This window comes from Oncorhynchus gorbuscha, linkage group LG12 (genome assembly GCF_021184085.1).
Source record: "Oncorhynchus gorbuscha isolate QuinsamMale2020 ecotype Even-year linkage group LG12, OgorEven_v1.0, whole genome shotgun sequence".
In the NCBI taxonomy this organism is placed as follows: Eukaryota; Metazoa; Chordata; class Actinopteri; order Salmoniformes; family Salmonidae; genus Oncorhynchus; species Oncorhynchus gorbuscha.
In genome coordinates this window covers 19,148,673-19,175,141 of record NC_060184.1, presented here as the reverse complement: position 1 = coordinate 19,175,141, position 26,469 = coordinate 19,148,673, and the positions used below count along the sequence as shown (strand labels likewise).

Below are 26,469 nucleotides of genomic sequence, written 5' to 3'. Positions count from 1 at the left end.
TGATTCAAAAATTCCTTCTTGGTTGTCTCCGTACCCTATGGTAATTGTGAGAGCTGTCAGTCAACATCAGGGCCAGGGGCCCCTAGCAGGATGCAGATAAACAGCAGCACAAAAGAAGAATTCAGAGTTTGCTCTGTTTCCTGACAGAAAAGTAAACTGCTGGAGAAGTTTTGCTGGCTGGCAGGCTGCTGTAATGACAAGTGTTAATAATGCAGAAGTTAGAGGAGGACATTTTTCAGATGGTTGTCTTTTCTGCCTATAAAAATGATATTGGTTGAGTGGGAAAGCACATTGGAAGAATAGAAACTCTTGGGAGGTGATGCTTGACTTCATTGATGGAATTGTATTTTATATTTATATTGGTGTAGCTGTCAATATTCACAGTTGAATGTTGTCTTCACATAATGAGTTTCAATCCATCCGTCAAATTGCCATCAAGCACCCACGCGAGTCATCTTTGACAAACCAAATCTCTAAGAAGTTTGTACGTTTCTCTACGTTTTTTGTGTGTTGTGATGGGAGCTCCTGTCTGACTCAAAGTAAACAGCCTTGTGATCAGAGAGCATCAGACAACATATCTCAACGGGGTTTCTGTCAGAGGATGTAGGCCCAGATTGGCTCAGTAAGCCTAGGGCTGTGTCCCAAATTATACCCTATACTCTATAAAGTGCACTACAGGTCAAAAGTAGTAGTGAGATAGTGTGCCATTTGCGACGGACACCCAGACTCTGCAAACTCCTCAGGTCTCCTACCTGGATCAACTTTAATACAGCTGTATAGGACTAGGAAATGGCTTTGACTTTTATCACTTAATGCCTCCAAAACGTACACTAATCCAGGCCCTCTTTTCCTTAGGGGGCTGCTAGGGGTGAATGATTTCCTCTCGTTTGTATACTGGTTTTATTGAGTGATCTAATCTATTCTTTACCCTTCTTGTCAGATGAATCCATTGGGCTCCTGGAAAAGTCAATGGAAACCCTTTCTGCCCCTAACTTCCCTAACACTCCCTCCCTGCCGACCCACTGACAGATCCCAGGACTTCTGCTGTGAGACGTGTGGCTGCTCCTTGCGCTCTGCTCTCCTAGGTCCCTCCCCCACTAACCCCAGTCCAGATGACCAAGAGGACCAAGAGCTCGCCCAGCAGATCAACTTCAAGGTGTGCTTGTCGCTGCCAGCCACAATCCTACCCCATCCACGTATTATTGTTTATTTACATTCTAGTCCAGTGACTTCAGAAGTGTTACCAGTTGTCAGAATTGGATGAATTGTGTTTCCATGTCTTTACCCATTCGTGCTTCAAGCAGTCACAGACAGAAAAGACAATGGGCTTTTCACCCAAGGAATAATGTCTCTTGCCTGGCCATACTGTATTCTCCGACATTGCTCATCCGAATATTTACATATTCTTAATTCCATTCCTTCACTTTAGATGTGTGTATTGTTGTGAAATTGTTAAATATTACTTGTTAGATATTACTGCACTGTTGGAGCTAGAAACGCAAGCATTTCACTACAACCGTAACATGTGTATATGACCATTACAATTTGATTTGAAAACATTGTGGGTGACCGCAGCCATTTCCTGTGTGTTGCTTCCTGAAGGCAGAAGCCAGGCAGGCCAGTGAGAGCACAGGGGCAGAGAGCGAGCCCCCCACAGACCCCCGGGGAGAGACGTCCACCTCGGTGGGACAGGAGGATGAAGAGACCCACGCTGAGCAGGTGAGACTAACACCACCAGGGTTATGCTAGCTAGGTTGTGATGGACTGAGAGATCCAGCTGCCTTAGAAGGCCAGCATCCCGGAATCACCTCTTCACTGTTGACGTTGAGACTGGTGTTTTGCGGATACTATTTAATGAAGCTGCCAGTTGTGGACCATTTTATATAAGCATGCTCCGTTCAAAAAATGCAGAACTAAGAACAGATATAGCCCTTGGTTCACTCCAGATCTGACTGCCCTCGACCAGCACAAAAACATCCTGTGGCGGACTGCAATAGCATCGAATAGTCCCCGCAAAATGCAACTGTTCAGGGAAGTCAGGAACCAATACACGCAGTCAGGAAAGCTAAGGCCAGCTTCTTCAGGCAGAAGTTTGCATCCTGTAGCTCCAACTCCAAAAAGTTCTGGGACACTGTCAAGAGCACCTCCTCCCAGCTGCCCACTGCACTGAGGCTAGGTAACACGGTCACCACCGATAAACCCATGATTATCGAAATCCTCAACAAGCATTTCTCAACGGCTGGCCATGCCTTCCGCCTGGCTACTCCAACCTCGGCCAACAGCTCCGCCCCCCCCCCCGCAGCTACTCGCCCAAGCCTCTCCAGGTTCTCCTTTACCCAAATCCAGATAGCAGATGTTCTGAAAGGGCTGCAAAACCTGGACCCGTACAAATCAGCTGGGCTTGACAATCTGGACCCTCTATTTCTGAAACTATCCGCCGCCATTGTCGCAACCCCTATTACCAGCCTGTTCAACCTCTCTTTCATATCGTCTGAGATCCCCAAGGATTGGAAAGCTGCCGCAGTCATCCCCCTCTTCAAAGGGGGAGACACCCTGGACCCAAACTGTTACAGACCTATATCCATCCTGCCCTGCCTATCTAAGGTCTTTGAAAGCCAAGTCAACAAACAGGTCACTGACCATCTCGAATCCCACCGTACCTTCTCCGCTGTGCAATCTGGTTTCCGAGCCGGTCACGGGTGCACCTCAGCCACGCTCAAGGTACTAAACGATATCATAACCGCCATCGATAAAAGACAGTACTGTGCAGCCATCTTCATCGACCTTGCCAAGGCTTTCGACTCTGTCAATCACCATATTCTTATCGGCAGACTCCGTAGCCTCAGTTTTTCGGATGACTGCCTTGCCTGGTTCACCAATTACTTTGCAGACAGAGTTCAGTGTGTCAAATCGGAGGGCATGCTGTCCGGTCCTCTGGCAGTCTCTATGGAGGTGCCACAGGGTTCAATTCTCGGGCTGACTCTTTTCTCTGTATATATTAATGATGTTGCTCTTGCTGCGGGCGATTCCCTGATCCACCTCTACGCAGACGACACCATTCTATATACTTCCGGCCCGTCATTGGACACTGTGCTATCTAACCTCCAAACGAGATTCAATGCCATACAACACTCCTTCCGAGGCCTCCAACTGCTCTTATACGCTAGTAAAACCAAATGCATGCTTTTCAACCGTTCGCTGCCTGCACCCGCACGCCTGACCAGCATCACCACCCTGGATGTTTCCGACCTTGAATATGTGGACATCTATAAGTACCTAGGTGTCTGGTTAGACTGTAAACTCTCCTTCCAGACTCATATCAAACATCTCCAATCGAGAATCAAATCAAGAGTCGGCTTTCTATTCCGCAACAAAGCCTCCTTCACTCACGCTGCCAAACTTACCCTAGTAAAACTGACTATCCTACCGATCCTCGACTTCGGCGATGTCATCTACAAAATTGCTTCCAACACTCTACTTAGCAAACTGGATGCAGTTTATCACAGTGCCATCCGTTTTGTCACTAAAGCACCTTATACCACCCACCACTGCGACCTGTATGCTCTAGTCGGCTGGCCCTCGCTACATATTTTTCGCCAGACCCACTGGCTCCAGGTCATCTACAAGTCCATGCTAGGTAAAGCTCCGCCTTATCTCAGTTCGCTGGTCACGAGGGCAACACCCACCCGTAACACGCGCTCCAGCAGGTGTATCTCACTGATCATCCCTAAAGCCAACACCTCATTTGGCTGTCTTTCGTTCCAGTTCTCTGCTGCCTGTGACTGGAACGAATTGCAAAAATCGCTGAAGTTGGAGACCTTTATCTCCCTCACCAACTTCAAACATCTGCTATCTGAGCAGCTAACCGATCGCTGCCGCTGTACATAGTCTATCGGTAAATAGCCCACCCATTTTTACCTACCTCATCCCCATACTGTTTTTATTTATTTTATTTTCTGCTCTTTTGCACACCAATATCTCTACCTGTACATGACCATCTGATCATTTATCACTCCAGTGTTAATCTGAACATTTTTAATTATTTCGCCTACCTCCTCATGCCTTTTGCACACAATGTATATAGACTCTCCTTTTTTCTACTGTATTATTGACTTGTTTACTCCATGTGTAACTCTGTGTTGTCTGTTCACACTGCTATGCTTTATCTTGGCCAGGTCGCAGTTGCAAATGAGAACTTGTTCTCAACTAGCCTACCTGGTGAAATAAAATAAAAAAAATTTTTTACTTGTGAGTCATCTGTTTCTCAAACTAGACACTCTAATATACTTGATACATAATGATACATTTACATAATTGCAAAAGGGATTTCTAATGATCAATTAGCCTTTTAAAATTATCAAATTGGATTAGCTAACACAACTTGCCATTGGAACACAGGAGTGATGGTTGCTGATAATGGGCCTATGTAGATATTCCATAAAAAATCTGCTGTTTCCAGCTACAATAGTCATAATGTCTACACTGTATTTCTGACCATTTTTATGTTATTTTACTCGACAAAAAAATGTGCTTTTCCTTCAAAAACAAGGACATTTCTAAGTGACCCCAAACTTTAAGGTAGTGTACATGGGTGGAGAAATAACTATATACTGAAGATATTTGCTATGTTGGGGGAGTATTCATTTATTTGCCATAGATGAGGTTGCCATGGTTGCACACGATTATTGTGCCTTGTCGCAGAAGACGTCTTAAAGTCTATTTTCTCCGGTAACGTCATCTGTATTATTCTCGAACCATTAAATAGAAAAAAGTGAATTATGAGAGGTATAGAAAGGAGCGGCGGGGGGTCCCTGGGCTCCAGAACAGAGGATAAAAGGGAGAATATGGCAATGTTGTTATCCCGTAAATCATCCTTCATCTCTCATAGTGCTTTATGTAATGTAGCACAGCGGAGCCACAACATCAGCCACTGTCACTCACTCAGTGAACATCCCATTTTAAATCACTGTGTTTAATGGCTCGGTGGGTAATATTGTATGATGACGGTGCAGGCGACTCTCTGACCCTACAGCTTCTCCAGGGTTCTCCAACTCCGTGTCAATGAGGCATGATGCCACTGTCTAGCAGTCACCTATGACAACATTAAAGATAACTGTGATAGGTGTTTTCTTATAAACCGATTATAGCTGGATATCATCGTTATAAATGTATTATTTTAGTAAAAGACATAAGCTGACTCGTGCCCAAAAATGTTGTGTAGAGCTGTACTCCCTGTTCACCCATGACTTTATTGCCAAGCACGACTCCAACACCATCATTACGTTTGCCGGCAACACAACAGAGGTAGGCCTGATCATTGACAACGATGAGACAGCCTATAGGGAGGAGGTCAGAGACCTGGCAGTGTGGTGCCAGGATAACAACCTCTCCCTCAACGTGATCTTGACAAATGAGATGATTGTGGACTACAGAAAAAGGAGGACCGAGCACACCCCCATTCTCATCGACAGGGCTGCAGTGGAGCAGGTTGAGAGCTTCAAGTTCCAAGACAATCGTGAAGAGGGCACGACAACGCCCATTCCCCCTCAGGAGACTGAAAAGATTTGGCATGGGTCCTCAGATCCTCAAAAAGTTCAACAGTTGCATCATCAAGAGCATCTTGACTGATTGCATCACTGCCTGGTATGGCAACTGCACGGTCTCTGACGGCAAGGTACTACAGAGGGTAGTGCATATGGCCCAGTACATCACTGGGGCCAAGCTTCCTGCCATCCACGACCTCTATACCAGGCGGTGTCAGAGGAAGGCCCAAAAAACTGCCAAGGACTCCAGCCACACTAGTCATATAATGTTCTCTCTGCTACCGCACGGCAAGCGATACTGGAGCGCCGAGTCTAGGTCAAAAAAGCTTCTTAACAGCTTCTACCCCCAAGCCATAAGACTCTTGAACATTTAATCAAATGACTACCCGGACTATTTGCATTGCCCCCCCCACCGATTTTTACACTGCTGCTACTCTGTTTATTGTCTATGCATAGTCATTGTACCTCTACCTACATGTACATATTTTCTTAATTACCTCGACTAACCAGTGCCCTCGCACATTGACTCTGTACCGTAACCCCCTGTATATAGCCTTGTTATTGTTATTTTATTGTTGCTCCTTAATTATTTTATATATATATATATATATTACTTTCACTGTAAGGTCTACCTACACCTGTTGTATTCGGCGCATGAGATAATACTAATTTGATTTAGGTGCTGACTGAAGGATAGTAAACTGTAAAAAAGAAAAAGAAAAAAGTTGCTAATTATGCTCCAAGACATTGAATGTGTCTAGCAACCAACATTTCAGCATGCAATGCCTTCTTCTGCGTGCCAAAACGTTGGTTGCTAGACCCATTAAATGTTTGGGAGCCTAATTAGTGTGCAACATAATTTATAATGTATTATAAAAAATAAATAAAAAATATGACAGGAAAACATGGCCATTTCCAATCATGGTAAAATGAGTGTGGGTATGTCTCTTCATACTAGAAAGAGGCTATGTAGATTGGGATTAAATCTGTCTGAACTGACCTGAGAGAGGGACAGGAAAAAAATGTACTTGCCATCTGCTGCTGGACGCAGTAATAAACGACCGATATAACCTTTGGCCGGGAGAGGGACCGACCAACTTCACCCCTATAGAAATAGAATAGATCATTCTGGTTCTGGGATTATCCCACCCATTAACTGCGTCGTCACTGCCTGTCTTCCTCTTCCTTTATCAAACTGAACAGAGTGATGTAGACAGGATTACAGCTTCCTGCTCTGTCCCAATGGCTCTCTCTGCATGACAGCCCTCCCTGTCCTGCAGCCATCCCCTAATTAGGAGTAAGATTCAGCTTTCTGTAAAACCTGAGCTGTACCCTATTGCTGCTTTAAAGAGTTCCCCCTTAAAATGACCGACTTTAGCATTTTTATTAAATTCAACTGTGTTGGTTTGACTGCCCTACAAGGGCAGTTAGTCCCAAGCAGATTCATAGTGTATACAGTGCTTCGGAAACTATTCAGACCCCTTGACTTTTTCCACATTTTGTTACGTTCCAGCCTTATTCTAAAATGGATTCAATTGTGTTCCCTCCTCAGTCCACACACATTACCACATAAAAAAATCTAAACATGTTTTAAAGGGAAATATCACATTTGCGTAAGTATTAATACCCTTTACTCAGTACTTTGTTGAAGTACCTTTGGCAGTGATTACAGCCTCGAGTCTTCTTGGGTATGATGCTACAAGTTTGGCACACCTGTATTTGGGGAGTTTCTCCTATTCTTCTCTGCAGATCCTCTCAAGCTCTGTCAGGTTGGATGGGGAGTGTTACTGCACAGCAATTTTCAGGCCTCCAGAGATGCTCGATCAGGTTCAAGTCCAGGCTCTGGCTGGGCCACTCAAGGACATTTAGAGACTTGTCCCGAAACCACTCCTGCGTTGTCTTGGCTGTTTGCTTAGGGTCGTTGTGCTGTTGGAAGGTGAACCTTCGCCTCAGTCTGAAGTCCAGAGCACTCTGGAGCAATTTTTCATCAAGGATCTCTCTGTACTTTGCTCTGTTAATCTTTGCCTCGATCCTGACTAGTCCCCCAGTCCCTGCCGCTGAAAAACATAGATTGATTAGGGGAAAAAATAATTTAATCAATTTTTGAATAAGGCTGTAACGTAACAAAATGTGTAAAGTTGAGGGGTCCGAATACTTTCTGAATGCACTAAAGCCCTAAGCATGGTTGTGTGTGTAGTGTCTGTGTATTCGTAAAGTGTGTGTGTGTGTGTGTAACTGTTGTATGCACGTGTTTGGGTTCTTGTATTGTGGGTGTGTGTCTGCATGCACGTGTGCACCATGTTGAACGGAATGTGTGTATTTATTCGTACTGTGTATGTTGGACCACAGTCTGATCCTGTGTATGCTATGCTGTGCTCCCAGCAGGCTGAGGCGGCTCCAGCTGCCAGTGAGGACGAGCCATGTCCCACAGCCCCAAGCAGCCGTTCTCTCAGCCCCCCGCCAGCGCCGGGCCCAGCAGCACCAGAGAGAGCCCCCCAGCAGGCCCACCTTCCCTGCCTTCCCCCACACCGCCACCCCCCACCCCCCTCAGGACGCCAGCCACACAGGCTCTGTGGTGCTCATCATGGTGCTCGCCCTGCTCCTGGCTGCCCTCATCTTCCGCAGGATCTACCTGACCAACGAGTACAAGTTTGACTACGAGCTGTGATGAAACTGACCTGAACTTCCCCAGACCACCAGACCATGACACCCTAGCTGGCAACAAACTGACTTTATCTCTTTACATTGCCAGCCTAGAGCCCTGGAAAACCTTCTGTTCATAGAGGGTTAGGCATAGCCTTGGTGACTGTTTCTCCCACTAAGTAAAGGGGGCTTGCTTTACAATGAGGGTAGCCTGCATTCCTGTGTAGGATGTGGTCCACCTCTAAGGTGTCTTTTATTACTTTGAATTGACTCTAAACTGTACCACATTTTAAAGATAGGTCCAAACCTTTATAGAACACACACTTTGGGCTGTATTCACAAAATGTCTGAGTAGGAGTGCTGATCTAGGATCAGGTCCCCCATGTCCATATAATATAATTCATTATGATCTAAAATAAAAAAAATAGATCTGTACTCCTGAGGTGCTTTATGAATACGGCCTGTATCTCTACTTTTAATTTTGTCAGGCAACTGTTTATCATGGACTGCTGCTTGCTCTCATTTAAACAAGTTAATGCTGTATCATATGACTTGTAAACAATGAAGACTATTACATTGATTTGTTTGTCTCAAATAATTAATTGTGCACAGGGAATCAATATGCATAATAAATTGTATAAAGATAAGGTCCTAATTATTTCTGCTCAAATGTTACGCCATTGACATTTTCATTGGTTAGCCATTTCTCCGGTGGTGTCTACTTTGGCGGCAGCAGATACAGTGCAGCCAACTATACACATACGTCTGTCAATCTTAGCCTGAGTGTCAGTTTGTTTCTGCTCTCTTGACAATTTCATGCTGTTCATACCTGGAGTTATCACTGATTGGGTCCAAAGATAGTGAGACAGGGATGAGGCAATAAACCATTGTCAACACAAGCGCTTCAGAAAGGGAGATTATACAAGAAAGAGGCTGTATGACTTTAGAAATGGATTGGGGACTAATGCAAAGCAATTTAAATATTGTGGTTAAATTGTACTTCAAGGAAAATAAAATGTCCAGAGTAAGTCCTCTCTCTAAATTGTGTTCTCATGATATTTGAGCCATGTATAACAGCTTTGTTCATGTGAATACTGAATCCATTGCAGACATCTTAATGTCTTAAGATTGCATTCACACATCTATCCATCGTTTGACTGTGTTTGAATGCTACATATGAACATTGTATCAGAAAATAAATGCCTTGAATAAAAAAATAAATGTTCATGTGTCACAGTTAACAGATTCTGTAATGTTATTTATTTATTTTCTAGATCCTGGTGGATGACAAAGTAACACTTAGTTATCCATCGCCACACAGATCACCATTAAGTGATCTGAAGATTTTAGAATATATTTGATATGTGCATACAAAAGGGTCAGGTTACACCATCCAGTATGTGTTCTCTCAAATCTGTATTCTTAGGATATGCACTTGCTGTTGATATGAGACTTGATTCCAAGGCCTTTTACATTATCAGTATATGCTAAGAGCTTCTCCAGTTGTTGCAGAAACATTAATTAAGCACAGGATCTATATATATATACACTTTTTGGTTTTCGAAAGTGCCCAGAAAGCTGTGCGAATTCGGAGTAAGTTACGTCACTTGATCGAGGATGCCCTGGAATGTGGTCATGTCATTATACTGTAGCTAAAACAGGGCTGCTGCTGAAGCTGCGCGCGCGGTGCCTTGGTTTGGAGTGCGTTGAAACCAACCGCTGTGGACCAATCAGGGAGCAATAAGCGGGAGAAGCCGCTTGGAGTCGTAAACATATCTGTCGTTGTTACTTAATCAACAGACACACTGCCTCACTACAATGCATGTTACCACACATGTTCTGCTTTAGATCAGAATACGCTACAATGCTCAAACCATTGCGTTCGTCGATTAAAGGAATTTCTTCACTCACTCGACGACTTTTGAGTTTCACACATAATGCCTTATTATATTAAGTTCCTGTTTTTAATTTTTTGCTTGATACTTATCGGGGAATGCCGAAAGCACAAAAGTCGGAAAAGGAGGTGGTCCGGGGCGGTAGAATCTCACAAGCATGGCGCGTAAGTACCTGGATCCTTACCCTTTTTGACAGTTCATCCAAATAGGAGAAAATGGGCGTGTTACATTCGCCACATGTTACTTTCTTCCCATCTCCCCGTTATGTTCTTGTTTCATTTGCACGTTCACTCTTTAATTTGCAAGTTAAAGCAACTGGGGGTCATCATGACATGACCCTCTTTCTTTGGTTAAATTCTGCACTTGTAGACGGACCCTTGCGTTCCGTTTGATTTTAATATTTATTCGATTCAATTTGTCACGTTCCAATCATTGATGGCCGGTGTCAGTAATGCAAAACCAGTTATAGTCGTTGACACTGAGACTATGTAAGTATTAGCCTAAGGGTGGTTTGGGCTCGATGGGGATTGCGCAACGGGTAAACCATGCCGGTGCGTAAAGATGATCCAGAGCGCAGTGCGCATTGATGGGAAGGATGTAATGGGTGGACCCTGTCTACGCAGAGATGTCATGAATCATCCCTATCTGCAAGTTTCATCATCCATACAATTAATTTGAACCTTGCATCATTATTCTGCATCATACTTCACGGTCGGTTGGGCTGTGCTCTGCTTCAGATGACCCATGATGTGTTCTGTCATTATTTATAATCTTATCTGTGAAATGAGAGGCGATCCACATGTGAGGCTGTTTAATGACACAACGCTGTCAAGTTCACTTGAAATACAGTAAGGGCAGAACATGTTAATGTAATCTGCAAGATTTAACAGTCCCATGGTGACAACGGATGAACTGGGTTCTCCAGCCGGTTCTCAGGCTCCCTCGCTGTATTACAAGTAGCCCACCAATGTCTGTTATTCTTGCATATTGAGTTATAACATGATACATTTTTGTCCATTACAAAGTATAGGATTACAATTCCGAATCGACCCCTAACATGAACCGTGCGTTTCACTATTAATTGGTCAAAATCACAATCACACCAAGCGTGCCTGCCGGTGCCTGGATACACTGCAAACGCTATCCTGGTAAAAGTGGTTGTGTGGTGGTTTAATTAGCCAGCCCCCACGCGTTCAATAATTGTCGTTGAAACTGGCATAGGCGCGCATAAACGCGTAAATTAAGTCGTTTGGGGGTCTATTTGGAACAGAGTTTGCCCTGTCTTCACTGAGCTTTATATCCAAGGAACATAATAAATACAGAGTATGGGAACAAACTTCAACCCATGTTATCCTCAACTAACAAACATACCACAAAGGGGTAAGATAAGACCACCTTGACAGCAAAGCATAGTAGGTTTCTCTTGATTATTTGAGGGCATGCACTACACACACACACAAACACTTATGTTGTAAAGTCTGTGTTCTTACTCCTAATCGTTCGGTTCCTTTCATCATCTCACTGTTGTGGTTTGAGGGTCATTTTAAAGGTGTTTGTATGCTTCTCTGTAAGGAGTAAATGGAAACTTTACACTGTTATCTGCCAATCTTTTCAGAAGTATTGATTGCTGTTTTCTTTTGTAGTCCACTGACTGGAAAAAAGATAGTTGATAACACCAAATCTCACAAGGTGAAGACAGACCACCTGCTGCGAGTTGATGACCATGATTTTACCATGAGACCAGCCTTTGCAGGTAAGGACATAGGTCTAAACTAATTGGCTGATGTTACAAAAGTAGACTTCAGTGCCCTCTAGAGCAGGTTTGGGCAACTGGCGGCCTGTCTGTGCCCTCTCTTTTGTAGGATCAACCTCGCAAGGTGGGACTGGGGGGGGGGGGCACAATACAATTTCGCTTAAGGCCTCCAAAAGGCTAGGGCAGACTCTGACTGCATGTGTGGTCAGAGATGTGGGTACGCAGACCCGCGAGCCACTCTGGCCCCTCATGATGAGTTCAGATTTTTTGTGGCCCTCACCCCCAACAAAGTCGCCCATCCCAGCTCTAGAGGTATTAGGCCTGGAGAAGGGGCACTGATATCACTGTTCAAATCAGGGGTGCTAAACTGTTCCTCCAGGGCCACAGCAGTGTTTCCATGTTTGTTCTCCTTGGGCAATCAGATGTTTCTAGTCTCTCTGAACAATCAGTTAGTGGCATTAATGAATCAATTAACTGCCAGGATCAGCTAGCAAGGAATGTTCCTACTGGATAAAAACTGGTTGAATCAACATTGTTTCCACATAATTTCAACCACAAAACGTCTACGTAATGATGTTGAATAAACGTGGGAAAGTGATTGGATGAGCAGAAAGTCATCAACAGGACATTGTCTTTTTTTCACTTTGTGAACTTTTAATATAAATCCAAAGACATGGTAACATTTTTTGTTGATTTCACATTGAAGTCACGTTAGTTGACATCTTAAAACAAATATAAATCAAAACTAGACTTTGAACTGATGTGCCCAAAGCTGGAAGCTACCAGTATGGACATTGTTTTGCGAACAGTAATTAACAGTTTCAACATTTCTGGATGCGTGTCGCATTATTCAAGTGTGTTAACTTCTGTTCAGCAGGAGTGGGGAGAAGCTCAGACTCCAAGTGCAGGCTAGCAATGAATAAGTGGAGCATGGAGCAGGCACAGGATTGATCCCTGAGACACATTTGACAGAAGTACCGAAAGTAACAAAAATTCTAGTACTGAACCATTTTTCATGTTCTAGTATCGAAAAAGTACAGAAGTTTCAGTTTACCATGCACCAGTTTAGTTCTGAAGGATGTCAAACAAAGAAAATGACATCAATGTTCATTAGTAGACTTTTCATATCAATAACAGGACCCCAGTTTCTGGTCTGGAGTGTGAAGTCAATCACAAGCTCTGCTGGGTGACTACTGCGTAGCCACCTAGCTGTGCCAAAAGCCCTGGTCTGCCCTAGAAAGCCTATTTAAATTGCAATAGCCAGAACGGCCAAACCAAAATAATGTAGTCTCCTGTTTTGGGCTTGACAAATGGGTCATTATGATCAAGTTCGATCCCCACTGTGAATTATTTTTCAAGTTTTCTATGAATCGAGATATTTAATTAAATAGTGACCCATTCTAACTATTACATTTATCCTCACACCGGACCACGTGCTGACACAGACCAATCATGGGCCGGCAGGCTACGAGGAGACTGGTTGACTCTTTCAGGCAGGATGAAATTGGCTACATCATTTAATCGAATATGATCCGATGCTAGTTACAGCCATTTTCACCACAGATAGAACAGTAGGTTAGTTAAAAAAGGTATTGCTTTCACCATGATCTTTAGCGATTTTGTTTGGTGCCATTCAGCCCCGTTCAGCAATATGGCGTGTTTCAAATTAAAATATTTCTGGGTCCTACATAATTTTAAAAAATCTATCTGTGAGTGGGACACACAGCCTTGTGTCCTGGAAGAGAGCGCTTTGGGAGATTCTAAAAGTCTGTCTCATACAAACATTTTGAAAAGCTGACTCGTGTAAGCATCCCGTGTAAGCACCGTCTGTAAAAACGCTATTCATTTGGGTGATGTGTAGTGGTAGCTGTGTTTTCTTCCCTAGCTACAAAAGGAAGCGGCCGTACAGTGTTGCTAATGAAAGCCTCTTACACTACTGCTTCCCACTCGTTGGAGGAATGTTATCTGACTGTGTGACGCTGTGACATGCCAGCAGGGGGTTTCTCTCCACACTGGGGTGGAGAAATCCCACTGTGAAGGAGCAACTGCATTGTCCCATTGCTCATAATAAACAGCTTTGTGTGACATTGTTATCACAAAGAACAGGCATTTTCACAGAGAGAAAAGTTAATTGTTTGGTTAGAATTAGGACTGTGCAAATGTCGTTTCTGTGGATGTTTTTTCTGAGACAATGAGTGTGTGAGATTTTACATTATGCATACAGTGCTCTGCAGGTGGGAAGGCCTTTATGGGGATAAGCCTTCAAATATCCCCAGCATAAAGGTTAGAGCTGTTCCCATGTGTTTCAGGTTAAGACTGTAGGGAAGCACCCTGCTGCTCAATAACCATTTAAACTTTTATAAATAGCAGACAAAAGAAGATTAACTTTTATATCCATGCAAGTTGTCTGCATAAAATCACCAGGAATATTCAATTTTGCAGATCGTTGGACGTTTCTGGTTAGTTTCTGGTTTAGAATCCACCATCTAAACAATGTTAGGATATTGAGACAAATATTTTTCTGTTGTAGTGAATATCATATTTGTCATACAGTACATCAAGTTCCACTTTGCTGTTTTCACCTATAAACGGAAGTATTTGAAAAATAATAATAATCTTCCATCGGGTATAAAACCCACCTGAGAAGTATATAGACCTTTCATGGCTTAATCACATTTGCATTACACAGATTAATCAAATTTGCATTATGGTTTTTGCATCCCCCCCATTTCATTCCTATGATTTCGAAGAACATCCGCCAAAGCCATCCCATCAATCGGATTTCTTTCAGGAGTGAGCAGCAGTGTCTAATGCATGGGCTTAGGTTAGTGATCTGGCCAGTGATAACCAATAGTAGATTTAGAGTTGCTAATCCATGCAAAGGGGAGCACTCCAGTGTTATTAGGTGAAATAGATATGGGCTATTTTTCATTCAGCATACTGTATATGTCTCTTCTAGACATTATATGACCGCCACATGCAACACTTGAATTTCTATCTATTTAAATCAGACATCAAATTCAGTGGAGGCTGCTGAGGGGAGAACAGCTCATAATAATAACTGGAACTGAGAAAATGGAATGGCATCAAACACCTGCAAGCCATGTATAATGCATTTGATACCATTCCACAAATTCCGCTCCAGTCCTTACCACAAGGACTCTCTCCCCAAATAAGGTGCCATCAACCTCCTGTGATCTGATCTGTGATACTTGTAGCTTGAAATACAGTGCCTTCGGAAAGTATTCTGACCCCTTGACCTTTTCCACATTTTGTTAAGTTAGAGCTTTATAGAAAAATGTATTAAATATATAGATTGCAAAACAATCTACACACAATACCCCATAATGACAAAGCGAAAATAGTTTATTTTAATTTTTTGCAAATGTATTACAAATAAAAAACAGATACTTTATTTACTTAAGTATTCAGACCCTTCGCTATGAGACTCTAAATTGAGCTCAGGTGTATCCTGTATCCTTTGATCATCCTTGACATGTTTCTACAACTTGGAGTCCACCTGTGGTAAATTAAATTGACATGATTTGGAAAGGCACACACCTGTCTATATAAGGTCCCACAGTTGGCAGTGCATGTCAGAGCAAAAACCAAGCCATGAGGTCGAAGGAATTCAAATCAAATTGTATTTGTCACATGCGCCGAATACAACAGGTGTAGTAGGTCTTACCATGAAATGCTTACTTACAAGCCAACAACGCAGTTTTAAGAAAATACAACAAAAAAGTAAGACATAAAAATAACAAATAATTAAACAGCAGCAGTAAATAACAATAGCGGGGCTTTATACAGGGGGTACCAGTACAGAGTCAATGTCAGGGGGCACCGGTATTGAGGCAATATGTACATGTAGGTAGAGTTATTGTCCGTAGAGCTCCGAGACCGTATTGTGTTGAGGCGCAGATCTGGCGAAGGGTACCAAAACATTTCTGCAGCATTGAAGGTCCCCAAGAACACAGTGGCCTCCATCATTCTTAAATGGAAGAAGTTTGGAACCACCAAGACTCTTTCTAGAGCAGGCTGAGCAATCAGGGGAGAAAGGCCTTGATCAGGAGGTGACCAAGAACCCGATGATCACTCTGACAGAGCTCCAGAGTTCAGTAAAATGCACATGATAGCCCGCTTGGAGTTTGCCAAAAGGCACCTAAAGGACTCAGACCATGAGAAACAAGATTCTATGGTCTGATGTAACCAAGATTGAACTGTTTGGCCTGAATGCCAAGCGTCACGTCTGGAGGAAACGTGGCCCATCCCTACGGTGAAGCATGGTGGTGTCAGAATCATGCTTTGGGGATTTCTTTCAGCGGCAGGGACTGTGAGACTAGTCAGGATTGAGGAAAAGATTAACAGACGTGAGTACAGAGAGATCCTTGATGAAAGCCTGCTCCAGAGCGTTCAGGACCTCAGACTGGGGACGAAGGTTCACCATCCAACAGGACAATGACCCTAAGCACACAGCCAAGACAACATAGGAGTGGCTTCGGGAAAAGTCTCATAATTTTTTTTCTTACCTTTATTTAACCAGGTAGGCCAGTTGAGAACAAGTTCTCATTTACAGCTGCGACCTGGCCACGATAAAGCAAAGCAGTGCGACAAAAACATCAACACAAGAGTTACACATAAACAAACATACAGTCAATAACTGTTATGAGAATTATGTTCTCAATGTTCATAAACCCAATTCAATTGACTACTCAGCCTGAAACCCAGAATTTGTAAGAAACTGGTTGAAATGAATCAGACGGAGGCCCAACTACGATAGTCAGAAAGTTTATTTACGAGAGCGCTGGTTAGTTGTACAAAACCAGTCATTTTATACTGGCTCCTTACGCACATACTCTTGCACACAAACAGAATTAATATGCACATACATTTGCACACAAACAGTAGGTATGCACACACTGTCCTGCTACCCAGCCGACAAAGATTAGGGACAGTGAGAATCACTCCCTGTCCTTTCCCAAATCTCTCAGTGGCCCCTAGCCAAGGTCGGCACCAAATTCTGCTCAGACAGTCTGTTTTTAAGACACTATAAAGACATAAACATTAGCTATATTGTTTTACCCTAATTCTGACTAGAACTACACATTTATTGATTATAATTTTATACATTCTAATCAATTCCATACAATTATATGGTTTCAGGGTGGAATATTCTAATCATTCAATTAACAGATAAATCCCATTAACAATCCACCCTTAATGACTAAATAATACACACTGATACATCAATTGTATACAAGAATAATCCAGACCAATAAATTGCTTATCATATCCTGCCATATGTTACACAACCTATTGCAAGCCCCACGGTTTCTCCCCTCTCTGGGTGGGAGACCTCCTTCCCTGTTATCAGATTCACAGTGGTCATAAGTTGTCTGCCACAGTTCCTTGTCTGCTATGAACACACTGTCATTGACACTGACCCAACTCCAGCCATTTTAATAATGGGAATTGATGGGAAATGATGTAAATATATCACTAGCCACTTTAAACAATGCTACCTTATATAATGTTACTTACCCTACATTATTCATCTCATATGCATATGTATATACTGTACTCTACATCATCGACTGCATCCTTATGTAACACATGTATCACTAGCCACTTTAACTATGCCACTTTGTTTACTTTGTCTACACACTCATCTCATATGTATATACTGTACTCGATACCATCTACTGTATGCTGCTCTGTACCATCACTCATTCATATATCCTTATCCTTAAGACAGTAGTTTTGGAATTGTTAGTTAGATTACTTGTTGGTTATCACTGCATTGTCGGAACTAGAAGCACAAGCATTTCGCTACACTCGCATTAACATCTGCTAACCATGTGTATGTGACAAATAAAATTTGATTTGATTTGATTTGATTTGATTCAAACACATTTCCATATGTTATACAGTGACAGGGTGGAATACTTTTAATTATTGCCTAAACATTAATTACAAAAACGTACACATTTATTTTTATTAATATTATCAATGTCACTCAAAATCAACCTCACAAAACCAATATATGTATTTTCATTCCTATCCATCAATGACTGTTATAGGCCTACATTAGGTATCCTAACACTTCCTGTTAGGATTTTTATTACAATCTTCATTAAAAAAACGTAAAGATCTTAAAGGTCTTAAAAGATAAAAAATAGTCTCATCCAACATTAGCTCCTAGTAGTTAAAAGAAATGGAGCCATTTCCTAGGCCTGGAGGCCTGTATTCGCCATCCCACTGGCCGGAGCTCGGAATCAGTCCATACCTCACCATCTGTTGCGTTATTGACCTCACCAGAGTCCTGGTAATCAGACCTCTCATACACGGAATCAAACAACATCCACACAGAACCAAAACAATCATACAGGTGAAAGTTGCCCACAACACAGTGATTATGACATTTTTCCATTTCCCAAACACACTATCAAACCAATTTGTTTGAGCATTATCCACCCCAGAGTTCTCTGCTAATTCATGAGCTAATGTGGTTAAACCAGCCAGCGCCTTGGTCACTGATCCTTCTGGAGCTGTGTTATTAAAAAATAAACGTACAGCAATTAACCCCAATCATTCTACATACCTCGCCCTTTTCTGCCAATTAACATATCGAGAGTCAGTCTATTTTACCAGGTCATGAGGGAGGTGGCGGATAATTGGTCAGAGAACCCCTTTACTGCATCCCCAGTATCATTCACGAATCCCTGTTGATTATAATAGATGTCATTAATCCAATCCACGTTTGTATTTATTGTCAACCACCAAAAGAACGTAGTGGTAAAGTCTTCACCTATTTGATTCATAGCTTTGTATTAATCTGTAACATCCCTGAGGATTGCAAATAGCATCCATCTAGACAAAGCTACTCAAAGCTGGTCAAAACTCCTCCTGTGCTACTTTGGCCTCCTATAACTGGCCTCTGATGACTAACTCGAACTGGTTGGACCAATAACCCCGGGGCGCAAGTGCCTTACCACCCCTTCTGGTAGTTTCTGTCGTATGCGTCCTATGCTGGTACGAGCCCATCCTACATCAGTTATAGGTTCTGTGAGGTTAAGAATTGTCTCCTGTACTTCCAAACCTAAGTCAGTCACATTAACGATTACCTTTCAGCCATTAAAATCAGCTAAGTTCTCAGTGCCATTCTTGTGTCTATAACCCTGGTACTCATCAGGAGTTAAAGTGAACTGAGGTGGGTTGGCCAAGTACTTCAATCTGGCCAACCCAATCCCTGTAAAGTTGTTTTCTTTCCTATGGAATTGTTTAATGTTTACCTTAAATCCTACATCTTGATCTTCTTTGACTCCTTATTATGTAAGTCACTCATCAGTGTATTATAAATCAAATCAAATCAAATCAAATTTTATTTGTCACATACACATGGTTAGCAGATGTTAATGCGAGTGTAGCGAAATGCTTGTGCTTCTAGTTCCGACAATGCAGTGATAACCAACAAGTAATCTAACTAACAATTCCAAAACTACTGTCTTATACACAGTGTAAGGGGATAAGGAACATGTACATAAGGATATATGAATGAGTGATGGTACAGAGCAGCATACAGTAGATGGTATCGAGTACAGTATATACATATGAGATGAGTGTGTAGACAAAGTAAACAAAGTGGCATAGTTAAAGTGGCTAGTGATACATGTGTTACATAAGGATGCAGTCGATGATGTAGAGTACAGTATGATGTAGAGTACAGTATATACTCTACATCATTATCATTATTATTATCATTATCATCATTATATAGTTATATATAATTATATATAATTATAATTATATAGTTTATCTTTGACTTCTTATCCAGGACAATTGCGTCATATAAATAGTACCGGCAGGTGGTGGATCTGGATGTATCAGACCAGTTACCAAGACTATGATGCAGCTCAGAGCCCCTACTCTTCCCAAAAACCGCCAACCCTTTGCTGCCCTTAGTCGGTCTGCTTGGTACCACCCCATACTCACACTTCTAGGATCACCCACAGAGATGAACGGTCGGGATAGGGAATCTTCGTTTAAGGAGGTAACCCCCGGACCCTGTTGGTACTCGGTTCTTCTCCTAACTCTGTGTGTGATCAGCAGTGCTTATATGGGTACATACCTTCTGGCAGTGGGTAACGTGGACCCAAGTGACTCTCTCAGCGGTTCTAACGGAAAAGGCGGTGGTTTGACAGATCCTGGTATGGGCCTTCCCAACGCAGCTGCTTCTAGTCTATTCTCCTTAGAGATGTATTCACCCTTGCACTATTGGTTAGAGCCTGTAAGTAAGCATTTCACTTTAAGGTTGTACACCTGTTGTATTCGGAGCACGTGACAAGTAAACTTTGATTTGATTTAATATCGGAGTGATAGATGTGCAGATGATGATGTGCAAGTAGAGATACTGGGGTGCAAAAGAGCAAGAGGGTAAGTAATAATATGGGGATGAGGTAGTTGGGTGTGCTATTTACAGATTGGCTGTGTACAGGTACAGTGTTCGGTAAGCTGCTCTGACAGCTTATGCTTAAAGTTAGAGAGGGAGATATAAGACGTTTCCATTCATTGACAGCAGAGAACTGGAAGGAAAGGCGGCCAAAGGAAGTGTTGGCTTTGGGGATGACCAGTGCAATATACTTGCTGGAGCGCGTGCTATGGGTGCATGTTGCTATGGTGACCAGTGAGCTGAGATAAGGTGGGAATTTACCTAGCAAAGACTTATTTATGGCCTGGAGCCAGTGGGTTTGGCGACGGATATGTAGTAGAGGGCTAACCAACGAGAGCATACAGGTCGCAGTGGTGTGTAGTATATGGAGCTTTGGTGACAAAATGGATGGCACTGTGATAGACTACATCCAGTTTGCTGAGTAGAGTGTTTGGGGCTATTTTGTAAATGACATCGCCGAAGTCAAGGACTAGTAGGATCGTCAGTTTTACGAGGGTATGTTTTTTAACAAAAAATGGTACCCCCTTTTTATCCCCAATTTCGTGGTATCCAATTGTTAGTAGTTACTGCCTTGTCTCATCACTACAACTCCCGTACGAACTCAGGAGAGGTGAAGGTCGAGAGCCATGTGACCTCCGAAACACAAACCATTCATGATGATGACTGCTAGCTAAGATTTTGAAAGTATGATGTTGACAGTCCAATCAGTCCAATCGAAGCTACTGTAGATACAACGTGATTTGACATAATTTTATCTGTGGTCAATGACCTTGAGCCATGGATGGGAAACTTCTAACGTAACTCTATGGCAGCACCCAATGGGCTTGAATTTTCAAGGTCTACCCTTAGACTTGGCGGTGACGTACTGTCCCGACGAGTGACAGAACACTAAGCTAATCATGGCACAACTAGAGAACATTACCAACACCTACGCTCAGTATTTTCCGCTAGCTGCCCCACCACCACCACAGAAAGCACTGACCTAGGCTGAAACACCTGCATTTTGGAGCTGCCTTAATCAAGAAAGAAAAAAAGAGACCATGTTTGTATGCAGCTTTATTACCTTAGTGATTTGATTTATTTTTTACATTGTTTGCAAACTGATATGTGACACTTATTAATGCCAAAATAACATGCAAAACAGGTAAGCTCAAAACAGGTGGGGAATGACTGGTCGCCACTGGATATTTCAGTAGTTTTTTAAAATACATTTGCTAAAATTTCTAAAAACCTGTTTTTGCTTTGTCATTATGGGGTATTGTGTGTAGATTTTAGAACAATTTAATCCATTTTAGAATAAGGCTGTAATGTAACAAAATGTGGAAAAAGTCAAGGGGTCTGATTACTTTCCGAATGCACTGTACATAGAATTCACACTGATATAGGACCAGTCCGACTGTAAACTGCATTATGGCTGAGCATGGACATGCCAAATGTTGTCAATAAGCAAGATTAAATTCACTAAAAAGAGAGCGAATAATTCAAATCAAATTCTAAAACGAAACAAACAAATTCTAAAACGAAAGGGAGAATGTCCACTCACAGTTATACTGCTCCCAAATAGGCCTATGTTTTATGAACATAATCGGAACTATTTTACAGATCAGATCGCATTCACACATCTCCAGAAGTTGCATTGCAAGCGCGCCACGGACATTGTCACCATAAAACATTCTAATACGTTTGGTTGAAATAAAATTCTACGAAAAACAAGCAAGTGTTTTCTTTATGTCCAAAACGGGACCTTAATGGCTAATGTGGGCCTGCCTACAATGCACAGATAAAAAGTGAATGTCAGCTCACTGTTTTACTCCTCTTAAACTTAATATTTTAATAAAGCTTTGGTGATTAAGATTTATATCCAAGCGGTCTCAAGAGCCAAACCCTTTATCGACAGTCTTGACTACTTTGCAATTGCATTGGGCACGACAAAAAGCCTTCATTGAGAGGAAGCTATGCTTGGTTTTTAATCAAATTTTTTAAAAATGGTAAAAACATTGTTTTTTTAGGTTTCTATATACGAAGTATACAGGCACCAAAAGCACGTTAGTCTACTCTTGTTTCATCTACATATGGGCAGTGTGCATCATAGGTGGATAGGATGCGTTTCCGCTGTCAAAATGCATGCCATAACCATAACCATTACCGCTAAATCCAGATTTTTGTTGGTCTTAAATATCCCTATTAGCACTGCCTGAAATTAGCACTTTGGCTCATGTTAAGGACACACCTCAAATATTTCCACCCCACCCATCTGAGCGCAAGCAAGTTGATATTAGACCGGTAAATTGCAGAATCTGATGTTTGGCCTGGAAAATGACAGTGCAGCAGTTTTTACATGACAAAATTGCAAACTAACGTGCTATTTTAATTTGAATTTTAGACCCCGTTCGGGGGTCCCATTAACCCATAGAAAACACATTGAATGACACATTCACACATGGAAAAACAGTCAAAAAACAAATACCCATTTTGTTTGGCAAAAAAATTACTTCCATATACAGTACCAGTCAAAAGTTTGGGCACACCTACTCATTCAAGGGTTTTTGCTTTATTGTTACTATTTTCTACATTGTAGAATAATAGTTAAGACATCAAAACTATGTAATAACATATATGGAACCATGTAGTAACCAGAAAAGTGTGAAACAAATCAAAATATATTTTATATTTGCCACGTCTATTCCTGCTCCCCCTCTCTGGCATTCGACATCGCCGGTTTACTAAATCACCGGTCCTGGAAACCATCATTACGTGCACCTGCTCCTCATGATGACACACACCTGGACTCTAGTTCCTTACTCATTACCTCCCTATATCTAGCACTCACTTAGGTTTATTCCCCAGACAGTATTGATGTTATTTCAGGTCTGTACGCTACTATTGTTTCTTGTATTGTTCCATGTTTATCGTATTATTAAACTCACCACTTGAACTTGCTTCCTGACTCCCAGCATCTACTTTACAGAATACAGCCTCAATAAATGGAAGCAGCATTCACAAGTGATAGGCTAATATTGTCACCCATCAGACTACTCTTGATTTCAAATTGTCTTTACATATACTAAATAATATATGTGGGAAATTTGTTTTGATTTAGAATGGACCATTGTCATGCAGCAGTCTCGAAACAGGGGCAGTGGAATAAAATACAGTTCATCTATACACTTAAATATTGAATGGAGGAAACTTTTCCTGTGGCTAATTTTCATGCCAGCCAGGTAGGCTATAATCCTGCTGTAAAGAGAAGCAATGTGCTTAATATTAGGAAAAATAACTATAGTAGTCCTAGCCTATAGAAAGCTGATGGGATCCTACTCTTTTTAATAGAGGCCATCACTCTGTTTAATCGAGCAATTGCGTACATGAGCAACATGAGCTCATGGGCTCTCATGAAGTGTTTGATTAGATTTTCGATTACATTTGTATTGATGTCAGAGTGATTCGAGGAACAATAGAGTGCCAGGCAGTTAGAAAGTTTGGTAGGCTACAAATGACCATGAGCAGCATCGGCGCTTGGAGAAGCCTAATTACCGTGACTAAACAGTCACTTGGAATTTGACTGCCCTAATGACTTGTGACCGCCATTGTGGCAGTAATACGGTCACCGTAACAGCCATAGGTGTAAGTCAATATTAGTAAGGTCTTCCCAATGTTTGGTATACTCAGCGTATACTTCCATATATTTTTTAAACTTGGTCCCGGACTACCTTCAGACGAGTCTTGTGAGGCCTGTGGGCATCCTAGAGCAAAACAACCAATATGCATGTGTTCGTGGGAGTCTCACCTTCCGATAGTGTGTAGCCCAAACAGTTTGGACGCTACAGACGTTTTTTGTGAGAAGACTGATTTTCAGGATGTCTCCTGGCCTGACAAACACCGCTGTAGAACTGCCACCTTCCACCACAGATGCGGAAGGCCGACATCAGCGGATGCAGTGGATTGAGATCTCTAGTTTAAATGGACAGATTTTTATGGGGATTTTTTTATTATGCTCTAGGCCTAGGGGACTTACAGATTTTGTGATCTTTCCTGATCTGCTGGTATTTTACAGCAACATTACATAATTGAGTACGTTTACATGCACAGTAATAATTCAATATTAAACTGATTATGGCAGTAGGCAGATTATGCAATAGTCATGTAAACACCTTACTCTGCTTATCTTAATCGGCGTGAGGTCAAAATCGAAGTAAGAATACAACGTTTAAACACCTGGTTTCCTGAAATATCATTTAAATTATTAGGACACGTAAACACCATAACCTTTCGTTCTATTTGATCTGCGCATTTGCTAGCACCAGACAAGTGAGCCTCCCTCTAGCTCGATTGAAGTGAGTTTAGAAGAACTGAATGTATGCATCCTAGAAGTAGTTTTCATATACAAACTTTATATGTCCCAACTCAGAATCAAATATGCTTCACAAAAATAACATGGTCGGTGTGGTAGAGCGTTTATTTTGATTGGTGATTTTCTGCATTTATCAGAGTGCCATCAGGTAACCTGATCTCAGATGTGTCCATGTAAACAGGATTATTAAGGAATTCATTCTTCTTGCAAAGCATGTAAATGTTTTAATCAAACTATTAAATGAATCTGACAGTCCACAACAATAATCGCATTACTGTGTGCATGTAACCATACTCATTGTTCTGTACAGAGATCCGGATAGCTAGCGGTTGTCTTGACTCGTGTGTATGAGAAAACTGACTAAATTATGCTGATCAACCTGTTTGTTATTTTATTTGATCTGTATTTAACTAGGCAAGTCAGTTAAGAACAAATTCTTATTTTCAAAGACGGCCTAGGAACAGCCATGAGGTGTTGTGTATGTATTCATTTTTTTGTAGTAGTAGTATTTTCGTAATTTCAGTGTTATCTTTGAAGTCTTTGTAGCAGTCAGCTGACTGGGGAATTGCTTCCTCTGTCATCTTCCACAACAGAGACACTCTTGATGACTGAATTCATCAGCACAGGCCATAGTGTCTGGAGTTGTGTCCCCCATTGACAACTCTTTACCGGATCATAGTAACTAGGATCATAGTCTAGGGTTACAAAATTCTGGTAACTTTCCCAAAATGTCCAGGTTATCTGGATCCCTGATTATTCACTCCTGATTCTGGGAATCTTCCAAACGGGATTCATAGAAAACCAGGGAATTCTGGGAAAGTTACTGAAATTTTGCAACCCTACTTCCATCCCACTCTATGAAGAGACTGAAGAGAACAATATAAGTCAGTCACACAGGGCTTTGCTGTGATCTCATCAGAATATCTTATACGTGAGCTTTAACAAACAACTATTTTCTAGTGGAACAGGAAAACTGATACGGAGTCAACTTGAGGTTAAACGCACAGAGAAAAGGTCAAACACATAGTTCTCCATTCTCTGGACAGGAGCCTATAATGACCCATAATGATTGTTCTCAGGAGTGGTCTTCTAAGAAGAGCACACCTCCCACAGACACAACCTCCACACCTCCCACAGCCTCAGCCTCCACATCTCCCACAGCCACAGCCTCCACACCTCCCACAGCTACAGCCTCCACACCTCCCACAGCTACAGCCTCCACACCTCCCACAGCCATAGCCTCCCAACTCCCACAGCCACAGCCTCCACACCTCCCTCAGCCAGTCTCCACACCTCCCTCAGCCACAGTCTCCACACCTCCCTCAGCCACAGCCTCCACATCTCCCTCAGCCACAGCCTCCACACCTCCCTCAGCCACAGCCTCCACACCTCCCTCAGCCACAGCCTCCACACCTCCCTCAGCCACAGCCTCCACACCTCCCTCAGCCACAGCCTCCACACCTCCCTCAGCCATAGCCTCCACACCTCCCTCAACCACAGCCTCCACATCAGCCTCAACACAGCCACAGCCTCCACATCTCCCACAGCCTCCACATCATAACCATGCCCTCCTGTGGCTCCAGATGGAGGGAGCCAATGTAATCACTATGAATTAAAGATGTGTTTCTTAAATAACCACCCCAATCCCCCGCTAGTTCCGTCTAATCCAGGGGAAGAGGCCGCGGGAGTTCAGGCTGTTCTCCCAGCAGTTGGCAGGTGTGGCGAGCAGCATCATCCACACAGGTCCTGGGAGGGGAGGTGGTCCCGGGGGAGCTACTGCCTGGGAAGCTGGTGCCTGGGTCCCTGGGTCTCTGCCCAGTTAAGGATCTGATAGA

The 26,469-nt window shown here is 42.4% G+C and overlaps 2 protein-coding genes across 2 annotated transcripts in view; both read left to right on the top strand.

The window, feature by feature from the left end:
• LOC123990657 (ubiquitin-conjugating enzyme E2 J1-like) overlaps positions 1-9,427 on the top strand; it is a 47,171-nt gene extending 37,744 nt beyond the window's left edge. Inside the window, 4 exon segments of the mRNA XM_046291378.1 lie at positions 1,030-1,156; positions 1,603-1,719; positions 7,926-8,000; positions 8,002-9,427. Of these exon segments, the coding sequence (XP_046147334.1) occupies positions 1,030-1,156; positions 1,603-1,719; positions 7,926-8,000; positions 8,002-8,211 (529 nt within the window). The 3' untranslated portion in view covers positions 8,212-9,427.
• A 474-nt stretch (positions 9,428-9,901) lies between these two features.
• The window catches only part of LOC123991591 (gamma-aminobutyric acid receptor subunit rho-2-like), a 32,086-nt gene continuing 15,518 nt past the window's right edge, over positions 9,902-26,469 (top strand). Inside the window, exons 1-2 of the mRNA XM_046293217.1 lie at positions 9,902-10,245; positions 11,725-11,834. Coding sequence (XP_046149173.1) covers positions 10,124-10,245; positions 11,725-11,834 — 232 coding nt within the window. The 5' untranslated portion in view covers positions 9,902-10,123. The remainder of the gene's footprint in view (positions 10,246-11,724; positions 11,835-26,469) is intronic.